This window comes from Colossoma macropomum, unplaced genomic scaffold, assembly GCF_904425465.1.
Source record: "Colossoma macropomum unplaced genomic scaffold, Colossoma_macropomum, whole genome shotgun sequence".
Classification (NCBI taxonomy): Eukaryota; Metazoa; Chordata; class Actinopteri; order Characiformes; family Serrasalmidae; genus Colossoma; species Colossoma macropomum.
Genome location: NW_023496050.1, coordinates 1142589 through 1153782, shown reverse-complemented (window position 1 = coordinate 1153782; position 11194 = coordinate 1142589). Strand labels below are relative to the sequence as shown.

Here is an 11194-nt window from a genome sequence, read left to right as displayed (position 1 = left end):
AATGTGGTTCAAAGATTTAATAATGATCACTTTTAAATGTAATGATAACCATGCAATTAAATTAAGAAACATTTAATTAATGACATTCACATTTAATTTACATTTTATTAATACATAACACTATGGGGTGAAATATAGCATATTCTTTATTTCACCATTACTAGACTTGGCTTAATCTGGTTCTGGAGACCTGGCTTCTTTGTGAATTTAAACTTGGTGAGTAAAGTGTGAAGTCACTTTTCTGGAATTTTTGGCAATAGCTTCTCTGCTTGTTTCAATGAGCCACAAGTGAGAAATAATTAATATGAAATAGAAATTGTATTCATATCAAACAGAAATATGATATGTAGAAACAGGAAATGCTCAAATGAAAACCATCATAATGTCATAATGTTTTGTCAAAAACAGTGGAATTGATCAATTAAATAGTTAAAGTCCTGCAATGTTCTGCAATGATAAAGATATTTTGTAGTGGTGACAGACTCCACCCACTGCCTAGGTGTAGCAGACTTCAAAAATCACGTGATTTACAGGAATCCAGGTTTAAGAATACTAAATTATCAATTTGTATTTACTCACACCTGTGTCATGTGATTTCAAGGAATACCAGATCACATCCAATATAAAGGACAAGCATGTGAGTGCCCTATTTCTGCCAGAATAACATGAAGCACATGGCAAAAAGTATCAGGTGGAGCAGAGAACAAGAATGATCAGAAGGAACAGATGGCAAGCAAAGGGGGAGGAAGAAATGGAGAGCAACACTAGAAGGCAAAAAGCTGTCCTTTCTCAGGTTGTATATTTTATTTTATGATTTTAAACATTGAACAATGACAAGTAAGCTTTAACAAATAATTGATGTAGACTTTGTAACAAAACACCCAAAACATCCAAAACAAAATTAATCCGTAATTATTAAATTATTAACAATTCAAATTCATTTCAAAATGCTATATATCCATTTGTAACAATTTTGGGTGTAACGTGTTTTTGAAAAGAATAACAGCTGACATATAATGGAAAACACATGTTTCTTTCTCTACTAACGGTGGTATTAATCATAATACCGTATCATCATATTTCCTTTACACCTTTCCTGAATGAGAACAGCTTTGTTTAACATATATGAACAATTCCTGATGTGAAATCATTTTTTGAAAATGAGATATCTGACTAAGAAAAAAATATATAAGGGAAAGTACAACAGTAAATAAAAAACACATTTCTATATCTTTTTTCAGTGGCAAAATATTCTTCCATTTTTTGTTGTTGGGCCAGAATAATATGTTGGGTACATACTATTCATTAAAGTAAAAAAATATCATTATTATTATTATTATTATTATTATTATTATAAATTGAATAATTCTTGAAAAATGGACAAAAGTTTCAGAAATTATATTCCATTTTATGTTAGTTAGTTAAAAGTGATGTTTGATGAAACTCCCTAATTAGCCTCTTGGACCCCCGACTGTCTCAAAATTCTGGGGGGTCTCTGAAAATAAACTTATTATGAAATTATGCTGTCCATTAGGGAAAAATAGATACTCAAATACAAATTCAGGGAAAGGTCATTCACCCACAATCGGTGAGCTTCTGTCTTTGGTAGTCTTAACTACCTAGGAATGCAGCGATGGTCTGCCTCAGGGTAGCACTGTAGCACACTGGTTCACCCAGTTGGTCCTTCCTAACCCAGCAACTGAAATTATGCACGGGATACCTCTGAAAATCTTTACAATATGCCATAGTGTATTTCTAAATCTGAAAACTTGCCCAGTTTTTCAAGAGATTTCAGGAAAGAGTGATTTGTTGCTAATTTCTCAAAACCGAAGACAAAAGAGATGTGTAAGATCTATTATTTCGCACACTGAGCTTAGTACGCATGTTTTTCCTTTGCCTAAAACATGCCTTCAGACCCTACTAGAGCTGGGTTAGTTTTGCCTGGGGAGGTGCTGTAATTTGAGTGATTATCAACGAGATCTATAATTTTAATTCAATATGAATATGCCTTGTCTGTAGTTTTTACAAGTCTGCTAAGTAAGAATTCCAGAGCAAATTACCTTCTATAATGCGACAAACTCAGAGCTCCTCAGTAATGTGATGATTAAGGTATGAAATATATGCATAAATTATTTAGTTATAATTTATGCAATTTTTTATGTTTTTTTTTTTTTATTCATGTACTTATTTATTTTAAGTTTGCAGCTGGTATGTAAGAAAATCATTTTGATTTCCAACATGGCAGATAGCTTTGAGAAGAGCTAAAAGATCCCCCAACTACAAGAAATGTATGAATTATCTCTCAAAAAGGTATACACACTTGGGTGACAAAACCCACTAGACTGTCTTGTGATATTCAGAAGTTCTGTTTAAAAAATAAAAGCTTACAGTTGCATTTTGTGTTGTCTGTTGTTCAGAGGAGACATCTAGTGGTGATTTGGTATATCAGTTCAGTTTGTAAGTTTGTAAATTTGAGTTACCATAGTTACCATAGTTCTGCCAGTACAGCACTGCAGGGAAGCAATTAAATATTTTTTGAGGTTCAATTTCCATTGTCCGGTCATGAAACATATATGGGAGTATATAGCTTTATTTATATTTTTATTTTCTGAATAAGATATTTATTTTCATATATGGTAGTTTTATGATATACTGAAGCTTTTGAAGCAAGCATGTCAAAAAAATGTTTTGAGGTTTTGAAACATTTGACACATAATAACTTTTACTGGTCATCTGTCTGATCTGACTATATAATTTAATTTTTCCTTTCTTTTTGTAATGATTACTAAAGAAGATTAAAAAATAAATGTAAAGAAGATGTGTCAAGTGTATAAAAAAGGAAGTTTATATCAAGTGTATAGAAACAAGGGAGAAATATTGACTGGAGGCTTCATTGGAGCATCCTTTTGATATTTTTTATTAAATTTGTAATTTACACTTTTTTCATTGAAGCTAATAAGCCAACTGCCATGTTGCCTAATAATTGTAAGGGTGCAACTAAAAGGTTTGCAGGTTTCATTGGTACACCGACATTCTGAAGCCTCATTTATCTATGATCACATGACATTTGCCTTGACATGACATTTGCCTTTAACTACACATTAAAGCAGGGCTTTAAAATATCTGCATTTCTAAAGCTTGACATAGTGTTGATGTTAGTATTAAGCATCTCATCACTATTTACATGCTGTCTTAGGTAGAAATTGCAACTGATGTGAAAGTTTTTGATGTGAAGTTGAATAGTACTGGTGCTAAACTGTTAGCCTGTCTATGATAATTCCCATACATATTAGCAACAAGTGAATAAATGTTTTAGAGTTTGGTAAATGTAGCGTTAAGCATTTAGTTTAGCCAATGACTTTTAATAGGGAATCCTCTCATATAAAGGAGCATGTGCTTTACTTAAATTTTTTTTTTATAATGCTAATTTTTAATTGATTTGCTTTGTTTTTCAGGAAGGTCAATCAAGATGCAGATTAACAGAAGAGCTCTTGAGTAGGCTTGGCCTTGAGGGCAAATATCAACACAAACTTACAAGAGCACATTTTCTTGAAATAACTCCATCCTCATTACAGAATGATGAGCCCAGGAAAGAGAAGGATCTTGTTTACGCTTTCCTGCAACAATTGTTCACAGCAGATTACAGAGCAAGACACGCCTCTGTCAAATCTGAACCCACAACACCAAATCCTCAGCACACAGCTACAGAAGATGTTTTTCAGGCTCTGTTTAAAAAAAACACTGTGAACACAGAAAAGAAACAAGTCCATATTCACCCAATGGACATTCAGATGGCAGTGTTCCTCTGTGCAGATCATTTTCTTCAGCAGACCATGGTAACTAAGCTCTCTCAGTGTCAGTATGCAGTTCCGTTGTTGGTCCCCAATCCTTTCTCTAAAATGATTGAATTTCCTCTGTGGACAATGCGCCATATTAGTAAGAGCTGGAAGACCACTGATGCTTCAGACAAAGTCATCAGCAAGACCCTGCCCATATGCAAAGCTAAAACTTCAATGGTTGCATTCTTCAGGATTGGCTCTATTTCCTCATCTAAATCTCAGCTAATAAATGGCCTGATCAATGAGAAGCACAACACATTCTTCCACAGGAACTGTCCAACCAGCAGCAGAGATCGTCTACTGATGGATGGAGTGGTGGAGATCGCCTGGTACTGCCCGTCAGGGAAAAGCACTGATCATTTCACTGACTGTGTTGCGTTCTGTAATCTGCATGGTGATTCCAGCACAAATGTGACTCAAAGAAAGATTCTCACTGAAATGGCCTCAGTAAATGTAGTACTTTTACCTAATCTCAATGAGAATGACAACAATATGGTAATCGTACAGGATCTTTGCAAGTCCTCAACTCCTCTCATTGTGGTTCTTACTGATGAAGACGATGATAATGAAGATGCTGTGTGTGAGATAGGGGCAAGAAAATACAGAGTCCGAATGAAGGGCAGAAATCAGTCTAATGTTTCTATTGCACTTAGAGGAGTTATCAGGAACTGCCTGTTAGAATTGCCTGTGACATTCAGAGTAGAGAAGATGGCAGAATACAGAGAGGTGAGGCTGGATGAGCTCAATGAAGCCTGTCAGAGAGGAGAGAAAGCTGCACAACAGATACAGAGGTTCCTGAAGAGTGAAAATCCATCCACAGTAAAAGAAAGATATCTTCCTTGCCAGGGAAAGCTGTGGCAAGACTGGTGTCAAAAGAACAAAGACTTACGACGGCTTCAAAGTACCAACATAGAAGTAGAGAAAAGTAAAAAGCAACAAGAAATGCGGGCAATAAGACAGAAACAGCAGATATATGGTTTCAGTGAACTCATGAGGTTATTTGTTGGAAGTTTAAGGTCACTGTCAGGCATTCAAGAAATGTATTTTCTCAAGTGGACTGCAGTCCTGCTGGACAATTTCACTTCAGACAAACTCTCCACCATCCATCAAGAGTATGACCGAAAATGGGCAGAAGTGTTGGCATTAAAGAAAAAGCAAAGCAAATTTGAGGAACAAAAAATAAAACAAAAGAACCTTGAAGAAAACTCAGTCAAACTGACTAATGATCTCTCGAATAATTTGTCTTTAGAACATGCCAAAATAGACAAACTAAAAGCTGAACAATTAAACCTAGAAAAGATCTCAAATGAGCTTAATGCTGCCACTTTTGGTTTAGAGCACATACTGAGAGAAATGGGGCAGATTTATGAAGCTTCATTCTCTGAGAAAAGGTGGATTAGAAGAAACGAGGTTGGGAACCTTCATTACCTGCCTGGACTTGCTGCTGAACTCATGATATCTGGCCATCCAATGGAGCTGATGGATGGTGATGCAGCTCATGTTCCTCTGGTCTGGGTATCAGCAGTTCTAGATGAGCTTATCAAGAAACTGGGAGATCAGAGAGTTTTTGTGTTGTCAGTTTTGGGGATTCAGAGCTCTGGGAAATCCACTATGCTGAATGCCATGTTTGGACTCCAATTTGCAGTCAGTGCTGGAAGGTGCACTAAAGGAGCCTTCATGCAGCTGGTCAAAGTGTCTGAGAAGATGAAGGAGGAATTGAAATTTGACTACATTCTTGTTGTTGATACCGAAGGTCTTCGAGCTTTAGAGCTGGCAGGAAAAGACATGATACATCATGATAACGAATTGTCAACATTTGTTGTAGGTCTTGGAAATATGACATTGATCAACGTGTTTGGAGAGAACCCAGCAGAGATGCAGGACATCCTTCAGATTGTTGTTCAGGCCTTCATGAGGATGAAGAAAGTCAGGCTGAATCCCAGCTGCATGTTTGTGCATCAGAATGTTACTGATATTGCAGCTGCAGAGAAAATCATGGAGGGAAGGAGACGTTTACAAGATAAACTGGATGAAATGACTAAGTTAGCTGCTGAAGAAGAAGCCTATGATGCAGAATGTTTCAGTGACGTCATTGCATTTGATATACAGAATGATGTGAAGTACTTTTCACAGCTCTGGGAGGGCAACCCACCCATGGCTCCACCAAACCCATGCTACAGTGAAAATGTTCAGGAGCTAAAAAGACAAATTGTTGCTCGTGCATCAAAGACAAATGGCATGAAATTGTCACAATTCCGAATGCGAGTGAACGACCTGTGGAATGCACTGCTGAATGAAAACTTTGTTTTTAGTTTCAAGAATGCACACGAGATATCAGTGTACAGGAAGCTGGAGGAGGAGTATGAGAAATGGACCTGGAGTCTCAGGAGTGCCATGCTGAGCATTGAAGACAAAATGCTCAACAGAATAACCAGTGGAAAAGTGGAAAGAATTGAAAAGCAAGAGCTCATGAAAGAGATGGCAGGAACCTTAGATGATGTCCAAAAAGCATTTAAAGTCTACTTTGAAGAAAACAGTGAAAAGGAAACACTGATTCAGTGGGCATGCAAATTTGAAAAGCAAATTCTACACCTCCATGATGACCTTGTAAATGAGGCAAAAAGAAAACTGGATGACAACATTCAACAGAAAAACATTCGAAAAAAGCTGGACCAGCAACTGATACACTATGAAAAGACACTATTTGAAAAGAGCAAAGAGTTTGCATTGAAGCTTAAAGAAAACGGCACTAAAAATAGAGATCCAAAGGCAGAATTTGATTCAGTGTGGGGAAAGTGGGTCTCTGAATTGACTGAAAATGCTCCAAAAATCAAAGATGCTAACATACCAGAAGACGTGAATGAAATTCTAGCAGAGCTTTATGGATATGGGCTTGTTGTTTGTCGAAAAGGATCTCACAACTACAGAAGGATTTGCACTGCTGGAGATTACCAAGATTACGTCTCTATGAAAAAGAGCATGCTCAAATTTAAGGAAAAGTGTCTTAAACCAGAGGACCAACAGTCAATACAAGAGCTAATTTCTAAGGTCATTGAACAAACAAAAGATAAAATGCATTCATTTCCAGTCTCAGTGCAGGGATACAATGTAATCTACATCCAAGACGTTGCACGTGATGTAAGAAAACTAGTGCAGGGCTTTAAATCTACAGGTGATTCCTTTAACTTTAAGAAAGAGTTCTTTGTAGATCTCTCCCTTTATGTGTGTGAGCAGGCAGAAATTCGCTTTGCAGAACTTCACAGTAAATTCAAGGAAGTAAATGATCCATTTATTTACTTTGAAAAAAAAAGGTCTGAGTACTTTAAAGTCTTTCAAAACTACTGTGAGGGAGCAACATTAGCAGCTGTGCTTGGAGCCCAAATTTGTAACAGACTAAAAGGGCCAATCATACAAAGTGTGTATAACATGGTCGCTACCTTAATTTGTGGACAAATGAGAGGGAAGCCACCATTTAATGGGAACAGAGGTGATCTTGAAAAGCACATTCTGAAGTCACTGGCAGAGCAGGACGGGGATAAGAGTAAGAGGTTTGATAACTTCTTGACATATATGTATCATCCTAAGTCCCACTTTGAAAATTTCATCAAAGACCAAGTTAGAAAGTACATGGCAGCAGAAGACCCTCAAGCAGTTTCTGCAATCAAAGATCACATTGAACACAAACAGAAAACTGTAATAAGTATGGCAGAAATGGCAAGAGACAAAGTCAAACCCTTCAAAGGAGACATAAAAATGTGGCTGGATTTTTTTTCCAACAGCCTTGTAGATGAGTTAGGAGACACTAGAGTTCACTTAAGTGGCGATGATTCTAAAGATGTCACCGACTGTGATGTTCTTGTGGATTTTATGAAGATAGAGTTCTTAATTGTCATTGAAGAGCTAAAAGGAAGCCTCAGTAAGCTTTCAGACTTAAAAGTGAAGATGTTCAGAGAAAAGCCTGATGAGATTCTGATCAAACACTTCTGCAGGTGCTGCTGGGTGCAGTGCCCCTTCTGTGGAGCTGTCTGTACTAACAGTCAGGAAAAGCACAGTGGAGATCACAATGCCGATTTCCATCGCTCATCTGGGATGCGTGGATGGCATCCTAGAGGTACAACACAATTGTCTGTAGACTTTTGCACAACAAAAGTAGCCAGTAACAGGTCGTTTTACCCATCCCATGACTCTGACATTTCTGTCCCTTACAAGCAGTACAGGACAGCAGGAGGAAAGTTTGCTAAATGGTGCATCTCCGCTGATTTTTCTGAACTGACGTACTGGAAATGGTTTGTTTGTGAATTCCAGAAAAACCTTGAAAAGCACTTCAAGAAAACCTTCAGTGGCCGGCGGGGGGAGATTCCTGGTGAATGGAGAGAATTTACTCAAATTGATGCTGTTGAAAGCTTAGGAATAAATGGCTAAATTACAAAAATTCTATGATTTACAAAAACACACAAATATGTTTCCAGGCAAATGATGACAATCCCTGGGATCTCCTTGGAGGAACAAAATCCAACCATATTTATACTGAACAGTAGTTCAGAAGTTGCATTATGGACACACTATATCAATCTATCTCTCCATACTGAAGAGGAAGCCAAAGAACACTTTCACAAGAAAACCATTTAAACACTGTTTTCTAATGGCCATTTTTATTTCAATTTCTGTTTTTTTTTTTCTTATAGATGTTGGTGATTTTTTTGGTTTAAAGATTTCATATTAAGAATATACAAATGTTTCTTATTTATAGAGATATGTATTCATAATACTTGTAAAGTACTCACACATGTATAAATGATTAATCTATTTTTGTCAGATCATTTTATAACACTTTATTCAAGGCTCCTTAAGTACTAAATAGGTCAGCATTCTGTTGCCAGGCAAGTTTAAAGATTATTAATGTGTTTATAACACAACAATGTGTTCATAAGTATCACTGCTTCAATTTTTTAATAAACACTATAATCTGCCATTCAGTGAAAGAAGTGCTAACTGTTGTGAAAGCTGAATTTATTAGTAAAACTGGCTATTAAGGTGAAAATGATATTGCACAGCTCTTCATAATTACAGCATGAAATGTGTTGCATTGCAACCACCTGCATAGCATCCACTTTTTGAAGAGCACCGCTTAATTCCAGCACAATCATGTGCTATTATTCATCATCTTTAAACCAGTAGTTCTTCCACTATATTGTTGAAAAAAATCTTACATTTAGAATTTAGTTTTTCTATGTAGATGATGGAAAATCTGAGATAGGTTTTTAGGAATTCTAACGTAACTGAAGTTTTAACGAAACTTCATTCTACAGCTAGCTAGTGAAGAATCTAAGATTAGAAAACGCTGATAAGGTCAGCATTTCAGGCAATCAAAAAAAAAAAAAAATCAAAAGAAGAACCATCACCTAATCACAGCAAATCTCCAAACGTCTGCCAATTTAGGAAATCCATCTGCTGATTCATCTTTCCACAACACACAGCACATCCCTATAATGTAGATAATATAGAGAGAAGCATGCAAACCCTGTGTTAATTGATGAGATAAGATTGGAACTCATATGTACAGTTCTGATAAAGAAGCATGCATTGGAGGCTTTAATGTTTTAGAAAAACATATTTAAAATTCCACTGATACCTCAATAAATAAATATAATTTTTTTCAGTATTTAGTGTGTGCATCCTTTGCTTTTATTACATCATCCATCATTTTTTCCACTTGCTTTCAGTTTTTCAAAGAAGTCTGCAGGGATACTTTTTATGTGCTTCTTGTAAACACCTCCAAAGTTCAGTCCTAGAAATTGGTTGCATTTATTGTTTCTCATGATCCATTTACAAATGATACCTTTAGAATCATCAGTCCAAAAAACGTTACATCACATCTCAGATGTCCAATTTTAGGGCCAGATTTACTAAATGATTGTGTTGCTGTAATGTAATATTGTAAGCACAAAATGACTATAAAAGATTATAGATTTAAAGCTCCATACACGATGTGTCCTAATGTTCTCTACTATCTTGGGTATGATATTCACAACTCACAGAAGTGGAGAAATAATTTGTAATTAGGTTAAATAATTTAAAAAGCAATAATATTTAATATAAACCTTTTGTTTGTTGTTCCATTAAAATGCTGTAACAGCATGTGTAAAAACATATGGCAGCAGGTGAAGGTGAAATATAAAGAGAGGTCCAGAACGGTAATTGTAAATCTAGGTACTCTTTTTGTACAGAACAGGAATCAATATGTATAGAAACCAAATGAACATTACATTACATATTCCATTCAAACAAAAGGAAGGCTGCTGTTAATGCCTCTGGTGGGGTGTGGGGCTCTTGTAATCTCATCATTTCAGAAATATAATTTTAGACATCTTCAGATATTATTCTCCCCTCTGAACCTTTTTAAAGGCAATGGTAAGTGTCTTCTATGTCTTCCATTCCATCCTGATGTACAGAACAAAAAAACATTGGTGCCTCTGTGATGGTAGGGGCCCAAAATAGAGTAAAGCAAGGGACCTGGAATGATTTAAAATGCTGTTTTATAATATTGTAACATTTATTCTTTGTTGGGAATGAAGGGTGTAGCAAGAGTGATCTTTGAACTGCTGTAAATTTATGAACTTTGTTCACATAAGCAAGTTCTGACAGAGAGCACAGAAGGAGAAGCACCTGATACCTGTTCAAACACCTGGTCAAATGATTTAACATTTTAATCTGGATGTGGAAAAATCTCCAGTAAAATAGAGTCTGATATTTGTAAGTATTCAACAGTGCTGTTTGGCTGCTTATATGAGTTGACTACACTGTTCGTGTTTTAGTCTTGATGACTGAGCTATCACAGGTTTGCAGCTACAGACTATACAAGCTATACTAGGGTGTAATAACCTTGGTCTTAAGAATTCAGAACAATAAATTGTAATGTGGTGGTAAACAGCCATACGTATACTGAACAGAGTGGCTACAGGACAGCTGTACACTTTCCCTCTCTGAACCTCAGCCTGCCGGTTTTTTAACAGCACACACAAAGCAGCCAGCTGTTGTGGAGGGAGGGGATTCAGCTCACTGTAATAAAAATACAGCATTAACAAAGCTGTAAGGCTAGGCCCAATGTCCGGTCATCAGGTCATTTAATAAGTCAATGCTTCACTAACCAATCATCACACTGAACCCACTACTATTTATACTTCTACAGCAGCAGGTGGCAAAAATGATAAAAGTGAAACTAAACTTTGCCTCTATTTGCTGCACTTGGCCAGTATTACATGAATTAATGGTTCTTAAAGACAGCCAAATGTATTTTGTTTTGCCACACCTAATATGTCACTTTTCACAAGGTACCAATAAAAAAGAGGCCGGGT

At 36.3% G+C, this 11194-nt stretch overlaps 1 protein-coding gene across 1 annotated transcript; it reads left to right on the top strand.

Moving 5' to 3' along the window:
- The first annotated feature begins 600 nt into the window (after window positions 1-600).
- Window positions 601-8355, top strand: LOC118804511 (interferon-induced very large GTPase 1-like). Its single transcript, XM_036564997.1, has 2 exons — window positions 601-793; window positions 3456-8355. The coding sequence occupies exons 1-2, from the start codon at window positions 710-712 to the stop codon at window positions 8259-8261; spliced, it is 4890 nt and encodes a 1629-aa protein (XP_036420890.1). The 5' UTR covers window positions 601-709; the 3' UTR covers window positions 8262-8355.
- The last annotated feature ends 2839 nt before the right edge of the window (window positions 8356-11194 follow it).